Raw genomic sequence first — 24715 nt, 5'->3', positions numbered from 1 at the left:
CAAGTCTTTATTTGTCTTCACAATAAATATATTGTGGACTGCGAATCCAGACATCATCATATCGTGAGATTTTTGGTATTGTTACACTCCTACAAATTACAAATGTCCCACTATGACAACCTGCTTTCAATCTGTAGAATATTAAATTGTTAGTTAAAGCCATAGAAATCTTCATGATAAAATGCATTTTTGTAAAACTTTAGAATGTTTTATTTGCACTTTTTTTCAAAGTTCTTGTTTCCATTACGATTTTAAATCATAAATTAAAAATATCAGCGAACACATTAATACTGGCACTCAAAATGTAGAACTGAAACCAGAAATGTAAACTTCTAATTAAAATCAGCAAGAAATGTTTGTGCTTCAGGACTGTGTTATTCAGAGTGAAACCGGACAAGTTTATGATCGCATTGTAAAAAAGAACTTTACCAATTCAATAATTTATAAAATGCAACTTTTGGCTCTCAAGCACCTTGGAAAAGTGCCACTGCTTTAGTCGAAATCCTGCCTGTGTCTGATAAAAACACTCTAGATCTTACCCAAACATGCCATCTTTTGACGTGTTTGACAAATTGAGCACATAGTACATTTCAGATGAACTAGGAAGATACTGATTTTATTTATGGCAACCAAAACCATCTCCTTACAAATCTGAGCAGAGATGGGAAGTCACACTCTGTTTGGCACATAGAGTAAACGCTGTGATATCGTGCAGGAATTGAGGTCACCTGTCTCAGATGAAGACACATCGAACAAATGATTTTTTTTTTTTTTCAATCATTTGGCATCTATATGTGGCCTTGTTGACATGAAATCTGCAAAGACGCATTTAGTTTGATTCTTAGATCTGTATCTGTTTTGCTCATCACTGATTATTTTACGTATGCATGATATTTTATGAATTTGAGAAAGTTAATTACTCCAATTTAAGATGCATTTGTCAACTGTTTTGATACTTTTGATTTTGTGTCAGTGCAAAGAGACCCATATCACGAAAGTGGCCTGTGGGAATTCTGCCGCTCAAATAATGTTATAAGCTACTCTATACTGTCCCCTCCAAAGACATGCTGATTTCACCCTGCAAGTTTCGTATCTGCATTAAACTTCATTTTTTACAAATCATGTCATATAGTTTGCCGTTTTAATGGGTGGAAGAGAAAGAGTGTCTGGTAATGTGCATGCTAGAGGATCTGTGGTATGAAACAAAATGTAACTGTCAATTTCCATAAGCTTTTTTAAGACTGTAAGATGATGCAGAATTCCATCAAATAAATACTGATTTCTTCTTCAACCAGCTTGCCTTAGGAGGGCTGTCGTAGGATTTCCCTTTGATCTACATAACACTTTCAAAAATGATCACCTTGTTCTCCTCCGTTCCAGGAGACAGAGAGGCCAGGCTTTTAATGTCAGTGTCAGGGGCCATGTATTCGAGGTGATGGGCTCCCCACACTGGTTTGGTCAGATTTTCCCAACGCTGTATGAAAAACAAAGCACATAATGAATTTATGTATGCACATTATGAATAAAATCAAGCTAGTTTAGACAAGACAACTACAAGTCATTTACTGTAGCTGTGAGAATTACAATTCATGTCAACCAACCTAAGCTTCGTGTCAACAAATCTGAGTGTCAGTAGGTGTTCCCACGTTACGCCACATTTTTTCTAGGACTGACAAAGTTACTTTCTAGGACTTTGAAATAACATGTTAACACATGCAAATGATGCATTACAGGAAATTTATTTTAGAAATCAGAACCAGATTTAGTTCGTTCTTTTGCATTGCTTTCATTAATTGAAATAAAGCAGAAATAAAATATAAATATTAGATAAAAAAAAAAGTTTTGTGAAACCTTTCCTTGCTAACTAACTGAAACAAAGTTAAATTATTAAAACACAGAGACCACAAATGACATGAAAAAAATAGCTTAAAAAATTCTTAATTCATTCCTGTGATTTATTAAATTGTTCCTTCATTTTAGGTAAATTAAATCTAGAATTAAAACATGGGAATGAAGTCGTACAATGTGGCTAAATTAAAATGAATTAAAATGAGGCAACAAATTAACAGAGAGAAATGAATCTCCTCATGTCATTTCTGGAACGGCAAACTAAAATTATGAAAAAAATAAAATAATAAAAAAGATTAAATAAAGCTAAAAAGAAATAGAAAATAACTTACTAAAACTTAAACTAAAATTAAATCAGAAAATATAAAAAAGCTCATTTTAAAACAGTAATAAATACTATAATAGTATAAATAACACTGAAATAACACAACAAAGCTCAACAAGTAAAATATCAGCAGAGTTGATATACTGTAAATATTTATAATAACCTTGCCTTGGTAACTAACCTAAAGTCAAAATTATTTTAAGTTGAATTAATAAAATATAGAGACCACAAATGACATAAAAAAGAAATAAACAACTAAAAATTACTTCTAAAAATTCTTAATTTGTAGATTTATTAAATTGTTCCTTCATTTTAGGTAAATTAAGACTAGAATTAAAACAAGGGAATGAAATAGTACAACGTGGCTGAATTAAAATGAGGGAACAAATTAAATTAAATTAAACAAATTCAAACCCCAAGTCATGTCTGGAACACCAAACTAATAAATTAAAAAAAAAAAAAAATTTAATAATAATTATTTAATAATAATTAATAAAATATTTAAATAATATTTAATAAAATAAAAGAATAATAATAAAGATAAAATGAAGCTACAACAAATATAGAAAAAAACATTACTAAAACTTAACTAAAATAAAAATTAAATCATAAAATATATAAAAAAAGCACATTTTAAAATATTAATAAATACTGTGATAGTACAAATGATACTAAAACAACACAACAAAGCTCAACAAATGAAATATGAGCAGAGATGCATTAACTTCCATATTTGCTGCAGTGCAGTTTGAGAGATAATGATCGTATTGTTTTTAGTCTGAGTGAGCACATTTCCCTCTGGCCAGTATCTTTATATAGAAATCAGCATATTTTCCTAGTGTCATCCTTACAAACTGCTAAACGTTTAGTTTTCTTTCCTTAAAAAGTAACAGAATTCTTTACCGCACTATAAAAACACAAGATTAATCACGATTACCTATTTGATTTGACTGGCAGCCCTATTATTATCATCCATTTCCTCCTGTATCCTCTACTAGTTTTCCTACACATCCATGCCGTAACCCTCAGTATTCAATGTGCGTTTGCAAACATTCAGGGGGTGAAGCATTGTGGTCTATCTGCAGAGGAATGACAACCATTAGCCTACTTACTATAAATAAACACATCGCTTTCTCATGAGTAATTCTGATGCTTTTGAGTGAGGTAACTGACCCATAGTCCAACTCTAATTGCACCGACAGCTAACAAACTGCTGTTTTTGGACTGTTTGCACTAAGTGTTGTTTGTGTGGTCGATACTTAGAACTTGGATCGTGCACATAAACAAAGCTACTCTTTCAGTGCTCTCCACATCGTCACATGTACTGGTTTGAATAGGATGAAATGATGCAAACCTCTCTGAATGTTCCCTTGGCTCCAGAGAGCTTGTACACAAGGCTAACTGGGATACAGAGCATGGAGGAGAGAGCCAGACCCCATCCGATCACCTCTCCCCACCACGGGTACACATACACATTGTTGTAGGTCAGAGGCTTGTAGTTCAGCAGGTGAAATAGGAAGATACCCTGATGACATAAAGAACAACAGCATCCATTTCAGAGTCAGCAGTCTGATTGAGTAATACAGGAACAGCCGCCTAACATGTCTTGTTATATAATTTTTAACCCTCAGTTTGGCTTGTATTTGATTGTCAAACTGCCTTTATTTCTTTTTGTCAATTTGAAAGTAGTTCTCATTATGCAGTTTTAATACACACAGACATGTTTTGGAAAGACTGCACAAATTCCTCCATTAGTTTCCATGCAATTTGCCAAAAAAATCAACACTTATAAAAACAGGCAAATGAAAACTGAAAATATGTATTGTAGCTTGTTAGAGACCTAAACACAAAATACAAAAGAATTTATTCAATTGAAGCGTCATCTTCAGAATTATCTAAAAACAATTTACTTTCCAAAAAATCTGTCAAAGGCTATTTTGTAGTGTTTTTTCTTTGGATCTCTATTACTAGATGGTTGAGGCACCAACAAAAAAAAAAAAAAACTGAGAAACCCATTTTAAGCAATTTTTGTTACTTTAAATAAAAAAAACTTAAACTGATTTTATTTCAGCTGATTGTCAAAGCAACATTTTCTAATGTTTAATTAGTCTATTTTGATGTACTAAACATCTAAAAATAAAAACAAATTTAAAATAAATAAATAATATAAAACGACAAAAACACAACAAAATTACTAAAAGTTGAACTAAAATTGAAATGAAAAATTTTATTGTATCATATCATCATTGTGCACTTTCATTGTTTTGCTAAGCCACACTTTTATTTACTTATTTTTATTCTTATTTTAATTAACTAATTATTATTATTATTATTATTATTATTATATCTATTGTGTTAGGTTGATCTTGTCTTTTGTTCTGCTTTGTTTTCTTCTTTGTAATATTGTCCTAAAATGTATAAATAAACTAAACTAAATTAAATTAAATTAAAATGAAAACAGAAAAATGTTATATATAGTATTTAAAGTAAAATAAATAAATATTCTGCTTTGTTTTCTTCTTTGTGATATTATCCTTAAACTCATACATAAAACAAAAAATAAATAAAATGAAAAATGAAAACAGAAAAATATAAAGAATTTACATATATAAATTAAAGTAAAATTAAAATGAACATTTTTATTGTATCCTACCGACTGTGCACTTTCATTGTTTTGCTAAGCCACACTTTTATTTACTTATTTACTTATATATATATATATGTGGGTCAAATTGACCCCTAACACATAATAAATGGGAATTATTGAAATGTATTAAAATATTTTAGATTTAGATTTATAATATATAAATATGATTTTTTCTTTTACAAGCTTTTCAGAGGTTTTGTGTTTTTACATGAATCTTTATTGTTTTTCATAGTATCAGTTTTTGGCAAATTGTATGAAAACCAGACGTAACCATTTTTTCAAATGCATGAACAGGTAGGAGTGTTTTCCAGAACTCACCATGCAAACACATGGAGTTATAAAGGACCAGCACCACTTCATCCACGGGAATGGCCGGTAACCGATCATACGGGCAATATCGTCCATGAACCTGTCAGCACCTGCACACAACACATGAACTCAGCGCTCTTTTGGGTGTGTATTAGATTACAGTAGTGATACTGTCAACACAGTGTCTTACATGCTATTCTTATCACTTAATGCTGCAAACACTGGAAAAGAGATGCCTACAGCACACGTAATAAACTGATGAGATAAGAGAAAGGGGAAAACAGCCGCATGAAGAAATTCTCACCATAAACCCATGCGACAACCACGCATTCCCAGAATGCTTGCCACAGTAGGGTCATTCCACTGGCTGAGTAGTAGTCAAAAAGCTGGAAGACGTACATCCCTCCCTGTAAACGCAAATAGATATGAAATCAAAATAGTTGTTTTCCAAAGGAAAAAGAGCTAGCCAAGGATGCATTTATATTGCAGTAATATTTTAAATATTATTACTATTAAAAAAAATGTTTTCTGTTTAACTATATTTTAAAATAAAATTTATTCCTGTGATGCAATGCTGAATTTTTAGAATTATTACTTCAGTCTTCAGTGTCACATGATCCTTCACAAATCATTCTAATATGCTGATTTGCTGCTCAAGAAACACTTCTTATCATTATCAATGTTAAAAACTATGATATATGTATTTTTTCAAATGAACAGGTTTTATTTAGAAATTTAAAACGAAATAGTATATGAGCATTTTAATTTAATATTCATAATTTATGAGATATGCATTAGCATATTGTACAAAACAAAAATGTGCCATAATGGATAAGGGTAAATATGTTGCAAGTACCAACATTTCTAATTATTGATAAAAATTTTCACATATCCGTATTCTGTCTTCACATATTCTAATATTTACCAATTGATCACTCATCAAATCCCTAGATCCACCCTACATTATTATTCGGTTGCACCCTGAAATAAGTTATATGTCTCATGAATGTTGTTTCATGTTGTCTTCACACAACAATTTGTCAATGTCATCTTTGTTTGAGAAACAAAGTATCACAAATGCTACTTGTCAGGTTGATATTTTCATTGTGACTCTTTGAAGTATTCTTGTGTAAACTTTGGAATCTCTGAGCTTTATGAGTCACGTCGCTCCCACATATGGCATCAACTTTCACTGAAGAAAAATCTGCCTCTGTATGAGAATTGATGATCTAATACCCAATGAAAGGACTTTTATATTCTTACGTGGCTAATGGAGTGTAACAGGACTGATGCTGCTGAAGGGCTGTTTCATTAAGGGGACTCACCTGTGTAACCATGGAGAGATCTATAATGAAGCATAATAAACAGCAGATCGCCACGGCGATTTCGCGCTGATAGCGCATGTAATACTTTCCAGGGAAAAGATCAAGAATGCCAGTTACGAAACCTTCCACACCAACAAACTGAAAAAAGAAAACAACAACAACAACAATGTATGAGTCAGATATGCTATTAATGGATGTGCTTCAAAATCAAAATATGCACAGCTGCATGGTGATACGCACCCTGACAAAAGTCTTGTCACCTATCCAAGTTGTAGGAACAACAAATAATAACTTGACTTCTAGTTGATCATTTGGAATCAGAAGTGGCTGATATGAAAGGCAAAGGCATTTCATATAAGCCACATGTATATTATTCAAAAACACGCAAGGGCGATACTCTGCTAAATGAAAAGAAAAAAATCCTTGGGCATACGATAAAAGATTTTATTATTATGATTATTTATTATAGTATTATTTTATAGGTATTATACATATTAATTTAGAAATAAAAAAGTCAGTGATTAAATTTTCTTTGATTTGACAGCATTAAACTAGCATTAAATTAGTTTATAGATAAATATTTGTTATAAATAAAATATGAATTTATTTTCTGTTTATGTTGATATATCATTATTTTGTAAATAAATATTTTGTAAACAATAAAACAAATTATTATTGATGATATTATAAAATTGGTTTGTGAATACATATTTAAGTACATAAAGAATAAAAGTCTGGTTACATTTGTCTTGTTGTGATGGTAATAAAACTATAATAATTATTATTATTATTATGATCATTATCATTTAGGATTATATAGTAAAATTGGTTTGTAAATACATCTTTTTGTAAATAATAAAATATTTACAAATAATAAAAAGTCTGGTTACATTTGTCTTGATCTGATGGTATTAAAACTATAATAGCAGTAGTTATTATAATTTGTTATTATTATTATTATTATTATTGTTTATGATATTATAAAACTGGTTTGTCAGTACATATTTTTGTAAATAATAAAATATTTACACAATAAATAAAGTTTTTTATTTGATGGCACTAAAACTATAGTAATAATAATAATAATAATAATAATAATAATAACAATGATATTACAATATTAGTTTGTAAATAAATATTTTTGTAAATAATATTTACAAAAAATAAAAAGTCTGGTTATGTTTGTCTTGATTTGATGGCATTAAAACTAATAATAATAATAATAATAATAATACATATTTTTGTAAATAAAATATTTACACAAAATTAAAAGTATGTGGTTACATTTTTCTTGATTTGATGGAATTAAAATAATAATAATAAAATTATTATTATTTATGGTGATATTACAATATTAGTTTGTAAATAAATATTTTTGTAATTAAAATATTTACAAAGAATAACAAGTCTGGTTACATTTTTCTTGATTTGATGGCATTAAAACTATAATATTAACTATAATAATAATAATAATAAATATTTTTGTTTTGTTTTTTTGTTTTGTTTTTTATTTCACGGTCGTAATCTTAAAAGTATCAATCAAGTTTCCAACTGTCTGATAACAATGTTAGACTTTACTGAAGAATTTAACAAATTTCTATGGGTGGCATTTCACACTTTGGCTCTTAGTTTCATATAAAAAGCACACACACATCTAGATGTGAACTGACCTGACTGTCCAGTCCCAGCAGTAGCAGCATGATGAAGAATAGAGCAGCCCACACCGGAGCCACGGGCATCAGAGAAACGGCTTTAGGGTACGCTATGAACGCCAAACCGGGGCCTGCGGGGAGAAGAGGAACATGAGAGACGTGTCACCATGGGCTACAGGCCGCCCGCATCTCAGACACACATACGCACGTACAGCACCAACGGGACAGAGAGAGATAGAACTCAATCAAAGAGAAAGAGAGAAAGAGAGAGAGAGAGAGAGAATGAGAGATAGAAGCACCTGGATGAGGTGAAACGAAGTGAGAGCTTGTGGAAAAAAGGGGCGCGGGAGTTTGTTTTTCCTACTTGTTTGCTGTTTTTATTGCTCCTCTATAGCAAAGGCAGGTCTGAATTAGCCATTTAGTCGTTAAAATATTCAATCATTTCCTTCTAAGGCTTTTTACAGATGAAGCGTAATGTTGTGTAGGCAGCGTCTCGTTAGAGGTGTGTAAGTGCATGCTAACATCAGGGGCGTCTAAATCTATTAGTGTCATTAGTCATCTGCCATAATACTGGTAAGTATCACAGCACACAAAACCACAAATTTACAATGCTGTTACTTTACGGCAGATTTTACACTTCTTTAGTTTGTCATCTGAAACATTTTGTAACATGATTTGTGTCCTAAGATAGAAAGAGACACAAAAAAGCTTCTGCTAAATGAAGAAATGTGAACTGAACTTTGATTGAGTTGGCTGATAATTGTGCATTTCAGTTTAAAAAGCTGCATAATTAACACTTAAAGGGGTCATGTCACATTTTTAATTTATTCCACTGATGCTGTTTGTGAAGTTCCTCACAGCAAAATAGTTATGGTTTAGTTCATTATTATCATGATAAATGGGGTTTTTGCCTTTATGACTTGAATGAGATGAACCCTCTGTTTTTGCATACTGTATGAAATGAGAAGCGAAGCTTAGCTGCACTCACTCGCATTGTTTCTACTATGTTTTTTTAGCTGCTCCATCCATCAATCAGTCTGAATTACGCTGTGATAGATTTATAAAGCATTCTGTACTGAAATAAGCTGCTCAGATATCAGGGATCTGGTTAAAAATTAAAGTCTGAAGTTGAGATTCTTCTGCTACACACAACAGGATCAGCACATGGTTTAATGTTTTATCTAGACATTTCAGTCTGGTTAGTGCTTCAAGTAATGATATATATCATACTTTGCCATCTGGTCACAGTAACGTAATATTGACAATGTTATAGGTGTCTAATGATGCTTAAAATATTATAGTTAATATAATACTTATTATGAATATAATATACCATTTTTATTATAGTAATATTAAACCATTAGTTCATTAACGAACATTATTATAAATAAAATTTTGATTAAAAATATCTTGATCTGCATTAAAAAAAAAAATAGATACATATTTCGTAATCTTAATTACGAAAAAATTTGAAACTCCTTATTCTTTTATACATAATGATATAAAGTTATAAGTATTTTTCATAGTCTTGAAATCAGTAATCAAAGACATTTCCATCAATGTTCTCATAATAATTTCAGATTTTATTTTCATTTTAGATTTCACTAAATAACTTAACAAATTTCTATGTCTGCCATTTCAAACTTTGGCAATTAACATAATATAAAAACCTCACATATTGTTTTCATGTCAGGACTATTAAAATATACGTTGCTGATTTCTTATGTTGAGATTCTCTTGCTACAGAGATTCTTCAGGAACAGTACATGCGTTAACATATTTAATATATCATACATAATTGACTCTAGTTAGCTCTTCGGGTGTGTAGGAATAATAGTATATATACATATTATATATATATATATATATATATATATATACACACACACACACACACACACACACACACACACACACACACACACATATATATATATATATATATATTTTTTTTTTTTTTAATTATTTTTTTTTTCAATGCCGCAATCTCAAATACATCTCTATCAATGTTCTGACAATAACTTCAGATTTTATTTTATTTTATATTTTACTGAATCATTTTACAAGTTTCTATGTGTGGCATTACAAACTTTGGTAATTAATATACAAACCTCACATATGATCTTTAATATGTTTTCATGTTGACGTCATGTGCTTAAATATTGGTAGTAATTATTGGTAATATTATAGTATTAGTTTATAGATACATTTTTAAAAAATTAAAATAATAAAATGTGAACAAAAATATTAACAAGTCAGTAGTAAAAATTTTGTTCTTGATCTGATGGCATTTAAAATACATATAAACATTTTTTTTAGCATTTTAATGACGCAATCTTGAAAGCAGTTATCAGATACATCTCCGTCAATGTTCTGATAATAACTTTATAATTCTCTGATTTTATTTTTATTTTATATTTTACTGAATAATTTAACAAATTTCTATGTGTAGCACTTAATATAATATAAAAACCTCACATATTATCCTTAAAGGGGTCATCGGATGCCCATTTTCCACAAGTTGATATGATTCTTCAGGGTCTTAATGAAAAGTCTATAACACACTTTGGTTAAAAATTCTCAATGGTAGTGTAAAACAACACCCTTTTTGCCTTGCCAAAATCAGCTCTGCAAAAATCATCTCATTCTGGTCGAGGTTGCTTTAAATGCAAATTAGCTCTGCTCGCCCCCCCTCTCTTCTCTCTGTGGAGAGACGAGCCAGTTTACTTTAGCCGCATTTAGCCGTGTTTAGCCGCTAAACTTGCTAACTAGCACATTATTAGGAAACGTGATCGCAAAGATTCATAAAAATCCCTTATACTCACTTCTGCTGTAAGTGAAGCTGGATCACGAATGATTCGCGTGAACATAGATGGATATATGTAGATCGGGAGGCGCATTCCCTTCACAAACAAACGTAATCCACTGCATCTTCAGTGGCTCAGATGTCGGGAGTAAATGACGACCACTATGTTCATGATTACATCCAGCAACACAATCGGAGATATTCTTGTTTAACTTACATCCCTGCTCCAGCATCGAAACAATGGAGGTCGGACTGTTACAGCTGATCTGAGGTAAAACACTCATGTCAATCAACTATCGTGGGAGTGGCCTCTGTGGGTGTGACACCACACCAACAGGCATCTGAGAAATGCTCGATTTAAAAAAGGGGATATTATTTTTACAGATTAATTAAAAACCACTGCATGGATTTTTATCATTATAGGATAGATGTGTACATACACTGACAACACACATTAATGTTTAAACAACATGTAAAAGTGAACTTAGCATCCGATGACCCCTTTAATATGTTTTCATGTTGATGTCACGTGTTTAAATATTGTTATTAATGGTATTATTATATTACTAGTTTAATTAGTTTTATAATAAAATGTGAATAAAAATATTAACAAGTTACCAGTTATTTTTTGTCTTGATCTGATGAAATTAAACCATTTTATTTTATTTTATTTTATATTATAGTATTAGTTTATAGATAAACTTTTTTTATACAAATAAAAGGTTAATAAAAATATTTAGTCAGTGGTTAGGATTTTCTTTGTTCTTGATATGATACGAAAAAAATATGGAAAGACATTTTTTTTTAGTAGTTTTTCAATGTTGAAAGCAGTTATCAAATACATCTCCATCAATGTTTTGATAATATTTTTTTTATCTGCATAACTGAACAAATTTCTATGGGAGGCAATTTGAACCTCCAATTATTATAAAATCAAACACATTATCCTTAAAAAGTTTTCATGTGAAAACTATTAAAATAAGCTTCAGTCGCTGATTTCTGACATAGAGATTCTTCTGCTAGACACAACAGGATCAGCATATTTTAACATATTTTTCTATATATTTTACACTAGTTAGCTCTTGGTGTTTAGGATTTCTTTTTGTTTCAGTTCATCATTATTCTAGTATTGTGACGGGACAGGCCAAGTTACAGGCTTGTGTTTATATTCAGAAAGAGCCATTTTGACAGCTTTAGTTTCAGTAAATGTTTGGACTGTGTTGTAAAATTTAATTTCTTTATATGACCCCTTTAAGGAACTGTGGAGGTGTGGTATTCTTGTATTACCAGTGGATACTGCCAACGATACTGACTTTTAAGCAACAACTTGGCCTATTACTTTTTTAAATATGATTTTTGACAAACGTAGCAAGATGCAGGCAAATTGAAAGGAAATACACGGTGAAGAGCCAGAAGAAAGATGTGCCTTAGATTAATGTCAAGCGACTGTTTGGCGAGAAGTGGAAAAGGTTAGTGCTAGACATTAGCGCTTTTTAATGGTGTTGGGGTTAAAGCAGACTGAGTGCCGGTGGTGTACAGTTTTTCCACATTTTGGCTTTGTCTCTGAAGATGGATGACCCTAATTGTGGAATGAGGCTAGGCTACGCTGTGCGTGTCGGGCCTGCCCTGCCTGTGTCGGCAGACGAACGTAGGTGCTGATTTTAGGGCTGGGCTGTAGTAGAGGTGTAAATGCTAACATTAGATATCAGAGGTTTACCTGCGTTGCCAGACTGCTCCAGGACCCCTCTTGAAATCGAGATGTGCACATCTCAAGAGGCAAAGTTCCTGGTTAAATAATCCTTAAATTAATACTTAAATAAAGCCAAAATATAGATATAGAGATATAAATAAATAGATATGAATCACAAGATATATATATATAGAACGGGACTGAAGACAATCAAGGAAAACGAATCAAAGCATCAAATTTATGATGGGGAATCTGGTTCGCTTTCTAACTGTAACTGTCATCCGATTGTGTGCTGCAGGAAAATGAAAAATAAGAAAAAGCCACAAACAATGTGTCAATGGTGTCCTTCTCAAAGTCGTCTTTAAGTACAGCACATCACATCGCAACCCACTCGGACATCACGTCACAAGCACACAGACACAGAAAACCTAATTTGGACCTAGAGATCTGTTTCTAAACATAATACTGACAGACAACACACTAGAAGACAAAGACCAACACACACGCAGATGAGATTCACACTCACTCCAACACACATACATTTAAAACATGTTTGTGTGTGTGTGTGTATATGTGCGTTCTTGATGGTTTCTTAAAGGGGCCATATCATATTTTTTTTCCCCTGAGGTCTGTTTATAGAGCTTTTGCACCAAAAACATCATATTTTAGTTTTTCCATTTGTTTTCGTCATTTTGTTTTTTCTAATACTTGAAATTCAAAGTTTCTAAATTTAAAAAAGCTATCTGAAGTATAACTGAAATACAATTATAGTTGTATTAATATTCTGATTTAGTTTTTATTTCACATTTTCTGTTTTCATTTTAATTATAGTTTTTGTCATTTTTGTTCGGTATCTACTGTATTTTTATTTATTTATTTATTTATTTCAGTTTTACTATTTTAGCTCAAAACCAGCATTTAAACCAGCAATATTTTTATATTCCTGAGATACTATTACATTTTTTATTAATATTTTGAATTCATTTTTTTCTGTATTCATGTTAATTATAAAATTCTGCTGCTGTGTATTATACTGAAACAAAAACAAAAATATGAACATGAAATAGACCCTTGAATACAGTATTTACTTCCAAAATCAGAAGCAAAGGTTACTTAATTGAGAAATAATTGCAATCTACACTTAATTTAATGTGTTAATATTTAAATTAATATTAAACTTAATTTAGCATCATGAAAAGCCTACTGAATAGTGCAAGGACATGTTTTTCCTCATGATCTGACCCCTATAAAGCATGCAGTACACTGGCGTGTTAACCCTAACATATAAGCAGCGATCCGATTCAAATTCATTAATTTCAAGGACGTGAGGGTCACTCTGTATGAAGTCCTTGGCATCCTGCCAGGTCATTTAAAAATATTATCACTTCAAACTCATTTAGTCTTGCCGTCTACCGCATATTCTCTCCTTCAGGCCAAGAACATGCTGTCCTTTACTGAGCCTCAACAAACCAGTGCACTGCATCTGTGCCGCAAGCTGAACTCATTCTGAAATGACAGTACTAATTTACCATGTAGAAGAGTAAAATACCTTAGCACTAAATGGTGTTCAGCTTAAGTACAGACTTAAGTAGCACTGGTATATTGGTAGCAATATCCAACAATACATTGTATGGATCAAAATTCTCGAATTTTATTTTATGCCAAAAATCATTAGGATATTAAGATCATGTACCATGAAGATATTTTGTGTTTCCTACCATAAATATATCAAAACTTAATTTCTGATTAGTAATATGCACTACTAAGAACTTCATTTGGACAACATTAAAGGTGATTTTTTTTTTTTTTTTTTTTTTTTTTCAGATTTCAGATTTTCAAATAGCTATAAGTCAGCCAAATATTGTCCTATTCTAACAAACCATATATCAACAGAAAGCTTATTTATCAGCTTCCAGATGATGTATAAATCTCAATTATGACTGGTTTTGTGGTCCAGGGTAACATTTATCTATCCAAGGTTTCTTCATACCTAATTCATAAGCTTAGGAGATTAAATTGCATTTAATTACCATTTCTGGTAATTCTAACTTTGGTTTGAATTTAAATTTTAGGCAAAAATTATGATATAGATCAATCATTTCACTAATTAAAAATGCACTTGCATGCAGATGATGGCTTGATGAGTCAGAAAATATGAAAGTTTCAATAAAATGTTGTCCTTAGTTGAAAATATAACATGATGTTCACACATTTTAATGTGAAATTAATGTGAAATTTAATAGTGAGTAAAAATTTGCAAGTAACACATTGAATTAAACATGAAGTAGTTTGAATTTTGAAGTAGAAATATTTTTCTATAGATTCTTTGTTTTTGGGTTTTTTTTTTTAACTCCAAAAAAGGCCTTGTTTTTTTTACAGTGCATGAAGAAGCTGAGTGTAAAACATTTTACTACCCATCCAGATTTTTTGTCACTGTTCTTGATGAAAACAATACAGAAGATTTGTGGATTTGGTTTCATAACATTTGTAGTGTGCTCATTTTTCTTTATGCAACAGCCTTTAGCAAGATATTTATGCAAAAAGACATGAATTTAGTGTCAATCTTATAGGAAGGACATGTTATGTACAGATTATTAGTGACAGCTTCCCAAAAATCTCAGCGACAGAAAGCCTACGTCTGGTGTTCACACTATAAATGTGAAACATGTAGGCCTATGTGTTATGAACTAACACGTCTACATGCGTGAGCATCACACAAGAACATGTGGGGCGTTAAATTCATGCTGCATACTATTAGTCTATTAGTTTAGTCTGTCATGCTTATTTATTTCCATCATGAATGATCAGGACTTCACTATAAGTATTATTAACAAACAAATTTAGAATTCAATTGTGATCAATGTCTTTGCGTTTGTGTATGTAATGAAGGCATTGCATTCTGTGAATTATTTTGTCTTCAGTGTTTCAGGACACAGCAAATGGGAAGATTGTACTAACTGTACAGAAACTCACAAACATGCACAAACACCTGCATTCAGAACAGGCACACACACACACACACAATCTCACCATATACACACAAATAATGAGTGACATAGTTGTTAATTCATGAACCATTATCTGTTATTTACCATTATAAACTCACACACACAAACAAGTATGCATACATACGCACACACACACACACACACACACACACGTAAAACAAACTGCTAATTGTCTGGTCCCCGTCACAGTAATATGACTAAGAGCAAAACATTATATATAAACGTTTTGTTTTCAATTATATTGTTAAACCAACAAATAACATTTACAGTAATGTACAATACAAGCCACATGTCACACTGCATTGTATTTATTTACTGTATAATCATCATCATCACCACCATCATCATCATATATTCATGAGTCAATGCATGTTTCAATCATTTTCAGCAGATCGTTCTGACATTAAATTTTGATTCCATAAATTATTTACTAGAACCAGCCCCAGGTCAGAGATGCATTCACTTATGTGCGCTAAAAACAAGTGAAAGTGAATTATTAAACACCTGCATTAAGATGTCAGGGCTGGCGCACACGTAAATATGCTTTATAAATATACATTTGTTTGTCTCACCATCCAATACATTACATAATCTGTCACCCGTAATGAAGTAAACAACTGTAGGCTCTTACCTGATTCAGCCACTTTAGAGATGTCCACACCTTGCTCGGACGCCATGAAACCTAAGATGGAGAAGACCACGAAACCAGCAAAGAAACTGGTGCCACTATTAATAAGAGCCAGAACAAAAGCATCCCTGAAAAGAGAACACAGAAAACAGACATTAATTGTTGTGGCATTTATATTCTAATGCAATCAGATGAAGCCACATTTAATGAAGCCTATGTAGAGTATATAATGCATTATAAATGTCATAATTTTATTTCAATGAAAAGGCATATGTGACCCTGGACCACAAAATCAGTTGTAAGTAGCATGGGTTTTTTTGTTGCAATATCATTGTGTGGGTCAAAATGATCTATTTTTCTTTAGGTTATTAAGTAAAATCTTGTTTTTGTACATTTTCTACCTTAAATATATAAAAACTTAAATTTTGATTAGTACACTTGCTAAGAACTTCATTTGGACAACTTTAAAGGCAATCTTCTCAGTATTTTGATTTCTTTGCACCCTCAGATTCTAGGTTTTCAAATAGTTTAATCTCGGCCAAATATTGTCCTACCTTAACAAACCTAACTTAACAAACATAAATGGGAAGCTTATTTATGATGGTTCAGGGTCACATATAATAATGTCACCTTATTGTCAGTTGTATATTCTTGAGAATAATTAAATCTACTGCTACAATACATTCAATTACTTATCTACTCAAAGTTATACATTAAAAAAATATAATGTATTAAATAATTATTATGAGAGATATCATGTGTTATTTTAAAGTGTATATCCATTAATTGGTACAACTGTATCAGTACTTGTGGTTACAATTATTTGTTAAATTTAACAATAATAAAATGTAAATGTATAATCAATTCCAAGTAAAACATAATGCAATTAAAATAACACTATTATTTTGTAAATATTTATTATCAATTATTTAATGAATTAATTATCTAATACATTAAATTAAAATAAACATAATTATTAATTAAAATAGTCCAAATATTGATTGAGGCATTAAGTATATTAAGGCATTTTTATAGTAATTTAGTAATATTCACTTCTAATTTATTACACATTTTTAACATGACCACTGGAGTGAAATTTTACAAATGAGCATATTTGTTTACAATGTCCTATTAACCCATCTGATTCCATCTCCTTTGTTTAAAATAAATATAAATAATTAATAAAATAATACAATTACTGATTTAGGCATTAACTATATTAATTATATAATTAAGGTATTTTTGTAGTAATTTAGTGATAATATTCATTTCTAATGTAATACACATTTTTAAACTGTGACCCTGCACTACAAAACCAATCATAATGGTAAATTCATGGAACATGATTTTTACTTAACATCCTAATGATTTTTTGGCATAAAAATCTATTATTTTGACCAATGTATTTTTGGCTATTGCTACAAATATACCTGTGCTACTTAAGACTGGTTTTGTGGTCCAGGGTCACAAATTACAAGTAAAGTGAAAAGCTGGATTTAAAAAATGTGCATGCATTTCAACACTTAATAGTGGCCCATTTGATTACTTCTCCTTTTGATTATTTGATTAATAATCTAAAAGTGCAATCTAAAGTGCAGATCTGCATCAATCAAAATTCTTAATTTTATGATAAATCTTCTATTTCCTGTTTTAAATTAAATCATCCCACATTGCCAATGTATGTATAACCAGCCAAAGAGATTTGTACATTCAAGTCAAAGCAAAGAACTGCTGATGCAGTGCATCGGGTTGCTAATTTAGTATTAAAGTGAGAGGCCATTTGCTCTTTGCTAGCCACATCACTCAAATCCAGCTTCATATAAGACAAGGTCAGGATTCTCTGATTGGGTGAACAGACCAGACACAACGTCTTTCAAACAGAAAACACACTGGTTCAGAAAGTGCACAAGACGTCATAACAAAAATGTGTCCTTGTCTCTTCAAGGCTGTGATGGAGGCTTACTTATAGCAGTCGTTGTTGAATCGGTTATAGCTGCCGAGGGCTGTGAGCGCTCCGAGTCCGATAGCGTAGGAGAAAAATATTTGAGTACCAGCATCGATCCAGACCTGAGACAGACAGAAAGAGTAACGACAGTCAGACAAACGGATCCACCTCTGAAACGATTATTGAGCTCAAAGTGGCTCCAGGTACTCTGGAGAGAGCCATAAAAGTCAAGTTTAAAACTTTCAACATTTTTAGAAACACTAAACTGAAATGGTTTTAAAATATTGTGTATCAGACATACAGTAGAGAGAGAAAAGTAAATAAACTGAGGTGTATTGAATTACATTTACATCTATTCATATGGATAAAAGCATATAATTTCATACAAAACTGACAGAACTAAAAGTCTCACCTGTGCCTCTCCTAGCTTAGACCAATCCGGCTTCACATAGTACATGATCCCATCATAAGCGCCGGGAAGAGTGACGCCCCTCACCAGGAGAATAATCAGGACGACATATGGGAACGTGGCAGTGAAATACACAATCTGTCACAGACAAAAATAAAGACAGACAGTCAAGTCAACTGTTTTCATCATCTATAACACACTGCTGAAAGAAACTGCACTGCTGAAAGAAACGCTTGAAAATCTGCAAAAAATTTCCAACATGTAGACGAGTTATTTCCTTCAGATCTGGACCCTAGTGAAAAAGTAATAGATTTAAAATGCATTTATTTTATACTGAGTATAATTCAAGTCAGTTAACATATTTACTGACATATCCCTCAAGACGTACTGATATAAAAATTGTAATTCAACTTTATTTGGAGTACTACTTGTGCACAATGCACATTTCTTAATATTAAGCCTAAAATATGTTTTAATTAATGTCACTATTGATGAGGATTGTATGATCTTTAAATAACATCTGTTTTTAAATGCAAAATATTTAAAGTGTACTTGCAATAGTTCCACTTTAGCACAATCAAATATACTTCAGTATATCTTTAGTTGGATTTCAGCACAATTAAAGTGCATTATCTACAAAATTAGTTGTTCCAATTTAGCAGACTTTAAATATACCAGTTTAGTATACTAAAAGTACAATTGCATTTGGTATTTTTATTAAGTGCATAATAAATGTATTTGTAGTATACTTAGCATGAAATAAATGTATTTTAAATACATTTTAGTATATCTATTTTTCACTAGGGGAGTGAATGTAAGTGAATGGGTGCCGTCAAAATAAGAGTCCAAACAGCTGATGAAAACATCACAATAATACACAAGCAATCCACACCACTCCAGTCCATCAATTAATGTTTAATGTAAAAGTGAAAAGCTGCTTGTTTGTATGAAACAAATTCATCATTTAGGTGCTTTAACTTTAAACTTTTAGTTCTGGACAAAATGCCAGTCCATAATCTATACTAACAAAAGTCCAACCCTGTTGGCTTCTCGCATCAAAATCCACCAATATACTCTACTTGCTTGGAACTGTTTTCACTTGTAAACAGTGCTTGATCTGTGCATATTTCTCTCCTGATTCAGACAACATTACTTTTTTCTAATGGAGAAAGCAATATTATGGATAGTGGAGTCATATTTTAGCTGGTAGCAAATATTTAAAGTTAATAACATCTTAACAAAGGACTTTTTAGAAACTTTACAAGGTTTTTACCCCCAATAAGATGTTAACAGATTGACTGGATTGGTATGGATTGCTTGTGGATTATTGTGATGTTTTTAATGAGCTGTTTGAACTCTCATTCTGACGGCACCCATTCACTGCAGAGGATCTATTGGTGAGCATTATCCACGGGTAATGATAAATCTCTCTAAATCTGTTCCAATTAAGAAAAAAGCTCATTTTGGATGGCCTGAGGTAACTGTTCAGCAAATTTTCATTTTTTGGGTGAACTGTTGAAGACGTTTATATTTACTGCTAATATTGCTTGTACTGTAGTTGGGTGTTTGAAGTATAAACATTAAACTCTGACACAAAACCGTATGTGCAGCAGCCATGACTGATATCTTAAATCATGTTTGTTAAGCAGAGATGTGTTATTATTTCTCAACAAGATTAGACTTAGTAAAACACCCTAGCACTGACCTTGCAACGTCCTTGTGACCATTCACAACATGAGTTTGCATGAGAAAGTACCACTCATATTTTCTGCAGAAGATTTGACAAAATGTTATTTTCACATTCCAGGATTTTTCTCCATATAGTGGACTTCAGTGGGAGCCAACAGCTTGAAGGTCCAAAATGCAATTTCAATGCATCTTCAAAGTGCTCTACATGACGAATAAGGGTCTTATCCATAGAAACAATCTGTAATTTTCGAAAAGAAATGAAAATGTATATACTTTTTAAACAAATGCTCATCTTGCACTAGCTCTGCAATGCAATTATGTAATCATGTTGGAAAGGTCTTGTGTGGTTACCTCTTTGTCTGTGTACTTCAAAATCCAACTTCAAACATCACCCAACATCGTTGTTTAACCTTTTTTTGTAAAGGGCATTTGACTTTCTTTGCACGTTCGCTTTGTAAACACTGGGTCGGTACTACTGCCTATGTCACTTGTGACCTTTCCAAGGTGATTATGTAATGTATGAGGTCAAGCTAGTGCAAGACGAGCATTCGTGGTTAAAAAGTATATACATTTTTATTGTTTTAAGAAAATGACCGATGGTTTTGCAAGATAAAGCTGGAATCATGTAGAGCCCTTTGAAGCTGCACTAAAACTGTATTTTGGACCTTCAACCCGCTGGCTGAAGTCCTCTATATGGAGAAAAATCCTGTAATGTTTTCCTCCAAAACCTTGGATCACATGGGGGTGAGTAAATTATCAGGAATTTTTTGTTCTGGAAGTGAACTTCTCTGTTAAGAGCATTTGCTAGATTGATCGTAAAAAGCCAAATATAATCCATGTAACAATCTAGTTCAAGCCAATATTATCAACAGATTTTTTTTTTTTTTTAATCAGAGAATGAGCTGCATTGCATCTCTAAAATACATTTTATCTTTCTCGGGTTCTCAGGAAAGGTGGTGTTAGTCACATGCTGAGCATTGTATCATGTGAACGAAGTTGAGAAGCATGTATTGCACATCTCTCTGCCTTCTGTTATCAGATCCTCATTGGTGTTTTCAGCAAGAAGAGGTTTATTGATTCAGCGGCGGAGTCCAAATGCTCTGCACTTTGAACTCTGATTATACGAGGCAGATTGTTATCAGGGAGCATTTACATGGGACTTGCTCATTCCAAGTCTTGCTGGTTTATAGACTTGGCTCACATGTCAGGTATAGTCTTACAAGCCTGGCAGCCTTTTGATATTGCTCCATATAGACACATAAAAGTAGGACAGCCATTCTAGATCAAGCCTATTGCATTGAAAGCCGCTCAGCCGCAGGTCTTCACAGACCTTTAACTGTTCCAGCAAACCCCGTCTACTGAATTCCCTCAGGAAGACAAGCTCAAATCCAAAAGTACAACGCTGCCCAGTTACAACACAAACACGGTCACAGTTTAGGATGTGCAGTGCATAGTGAAAGCTTTCTGAATTCTCCACGTCATTCTGTGACTTATTTATTTGTCCACAGTCCAGAGCCATGTCATCTCTAGTAGTTCTGACCTTACGAACAATAATTAATCCTGATGCTTCAAAAAAAAAAAAAAGGTCAAATTATGTCAATGATGGGTGAAGTGAGAAAATGTACTAGTCATATACACTACCAGTCAAAAGTTTTTGATTTTTAATGTTAGTTACTTCTGCTCACCAAACCTGCATTTATTCGATGCAAAGTACAGCAAAAACAGTAAAATTCTGAAATATTTTCACTATTTAATATAACTTCTTTCTATTTGAATATATTTTAAAATGTAATTTATTCCTGTGATTTCAAAGCTGAATTTTTACCATCATTACTCCAGTCACATGATCCTTTAGAAATCATTCTAATATTCTGATTTTCCGCTCAAAAAACATTTATTATTATTATTATTATTATTATTATTATTATTATTATGTTAAAAACAGCTGAAAATAGAATCTGAAATAGAAAATCTTTCGATCAATTTAAAGCATCCTTGCTAAATAAAATTATTAATTTCTATAATTTCTTTCCCAAAAAAAAGGAAGGATCATGTGACACTGAAGACTGGAGTAATGATACTGAAAATTCAGATTTGATCACATGAATAAATTACATTTTAAAATAGTTTTAAATAGAAAGCAGTTATTTTAAATAGTAAAAATATTTCACAACATTACTGCTTTTGCTGTATTTTGTGTATTTCTGTATTTTATTTTACTGGCAAAGAAATAAATTTTCTTATTCAGCAGGGATGCATTAAATTGATCAAAAGTGCTGGTAAAGACATTTAATTTAAAATATTTAATGCATGCTGTTCTTTTCAACTTTTTATTCATCAAATAATCTTGAAATAAATGCATCATGGTTTTCACAAAAATATGAAGTGGCACAACTGTTCTCAACATTGATAATAAATATTTCTTCAGCAGCAAATCAGCCTTTTAAAATGACTTCTGACAGATCATGTGACACTAAAGACTGGAGTAATGATTTAATAATAGACTTCATAGCATTAGTTGTCTGATGCATGGTAGTTTAAATCAAATACATCTACTGTACCATAACCTTTGCTATCAGATCAGACTTTAAGATTCAATCCATACCACTTTCAAGTGACTACAAAGATGCAGAAATAAACCTGAACTAAAAATACTGTCAGTAAACAAACTCTGTTCTAATTCCCATGAGGTCTGTGAATCTGGGGTAATCTGCATCTTAGTATTTGTAGCTCGTAATAATTAATCAGATTCTGAAATAGCCAATTAGCTCACTGTAACACTGGCTTATTGTGCGAGTGTGTGTGTGTGTGTGTGTGTGCGTCAGTCTTCTGAATGAGCTTGACTCAATGCTTACTCACAGTGTCCTTTCCATCAACGAAAAACTATGAAGGAAAAACACAAGCTGGAGTTCAAATAACCTACTTATAACCTACTTTCCACTATTTACCTTCTTTAACTGTTTACTACAATAATAAAGTTCTGCTTTGAGTTCACAGGAGTAACTTAGTGCAGGAGAACTGTGTTCGTAGAACAAGGATGACTTTCTATACAGTAATAAGCAGCAGAAATAAAATGAAGTTATTATATTACTACGGATTCATATGAACCTCGTCTCCAAGGGAGAGAATTTGCCTGTCAGCCATTTGTACAAGCACCTTATCACGTCCCACTGCAGACACATGCTCGTGACCAGCCAATCTCACAGTCACTTCCTGACAGGGCACTTTGTCATATTTCCCGCCACACCCCCATTGCAAATAATGTTGCTATGGTTACCTTTCCGTCTCACTCCTGCGCTACTGTGACAAAGCAGCAGTGGGCGGAGCTATGCGAATCAAGGTTACACAAGAAAGTCACACTGCACTTGAGAGCACAAGCTACACTAGGAAAATGCAATGAAGCACATTCTTTGACAAGCATCTTTTTATTTATTAATTTATGTGCGGCATAAAAGCACAATTACATATGAAATGACCTACATACTAACTGTTAAAATCTCAAAGTTTCAGATGAGATAAAGCTGGATTCAGTTGGCTTCATTTGGACAACTTTAAAGGTGATATTTTGATTTTTTTGCACTCTCAGTAGTATCTCGACCATAATGTCCTATCCTAACAAACCGTACATCAATGGAAAGCTTATTTATTCAGCTTTCAGGTGATGTATAAATCTCAATTTCAAAAAATGTACACATATAACTGGTTTTGTGGTCCAGGGTCACATATATATATATATATATATATATATAAAAAAAAAAAAAAAAAAAATACAAATAAACATTACAGTGTTTAAAACTAATATAAACCGGTATGCTAGTTTTTAGTTTTATTTAGAGTAAATCTGTCTTAAAACTGTGAAGTTTCTGTAAAAGTACTTCTTTCAGATACTCCCATTGTTTTTGTGCCTGAGAAAAAAGGCTCAATTAAATTATATATTATACAATCTTACAGATACACACTTCTGTTCAAAAGTTTGGGATCGGTATGTTTTTTTAAAAAATGTTTTTGAAGTCTGTTATACTCAAGGTTGTGCTTTTTGATTAAAAAATATAGCAAAAACAGTAATAACTTTACAATTCAAAATAACCGTTTTCTATTTGAATATATTTTAAAACTTTACTTATTCCCAATATGCAAAGCTGAATTTTTAGAATCATTACTCCAGTCTTCAGTGTCTCACGATTCTTCAGAAATCATTCTAATATGCTGATTTGATGCTCCAGAAACATTTTTTATTATTATCAATGTTGAAGTTATTACCAATATTCCAAAAAAAAAAAAACAATATTCTAGTTTTTAATTGCATTTAGTTTAAATCTGTCTTAAAACAGTAAAGTTTCTGTAAAAAAAATAACTTTCAGACACTCTCATTGTGTCTGCTTTAATTAAATTATGTATTATACAATCTTACAGTTTGTAAGATTTTTTAAAATG

The 24715-nt window shown here is 31.8% G+C and overlaps 1 protein-coding gene across 2 annotated transcripts in view; it reads right to left on the bottom strand.

The window, feature by feature from the left end:
* Positions 1–723: 723 nt before the first annotated feature.
* slc6a8 (solute carrier family 6 member 8) overlaps positions 724–24715 on the bottom strand; it is a 43062-nt gene continuing 19070 nt past the window's right edge. Inside the window, exons 5-13 of one of the 2 annotated variants that reach the window (XM_051116278.1) lie at positions 18596–18730; positions 18202–18305; positions 16242–16366; positions 8125–8237; positions 6455–6592; positions 5434–5536; positions 5139–5239; positions 3528–3698; positions 724–1474 (exon numbers count right to left, since the gene is read on the bottom strand). In XM_051116278.1, the coding sequence (XP_050972235.1) occupies positions 1334–1474; positions 3528–3698; positions 5139–5239; positions 5434–5536; positions 6455–6592; positions 8125–8237; positions 16242–16366; positions 18202–18305; positions 18596–18730 (1131 nt within the window). In that variant the 3' untranslated portion in view covers positions 724–1333. Of the gene's footprint in view, positions 1475–2602; positions 3253–3527; positions 3699–5138; positions 5240–5433; positions 5537–6454; positions 6593–8124; positions 8238–16241; positions 16367–18201; positions 18306–18595; positions 18731–24715 lie in introns of those variants that run through there. The other variant, XM_051116279.1, reaches the window with a different exon arrangement.

The sequence above is a fragment of the Labeo rohita genome, chromosome 8, assembly GCF_022985175.1.
Source record: "Labeo rohita strain BAU-BD-2019 chromosome 8, IGBB_LRoh.1.0, whole genome shotgun sequence".
Taxonomy (NCBI): Eukaryota; Metazoa; Chordata; class Actinopteri; order Cypriniformes; family Cyprinidae; genus Labeo; species Labeo rohita.
The sequence above is the reverse complement of the archived record's forward strand: the minus strand, read 5'-3'. Positions and strand labels throughout refer to the sequence as shown.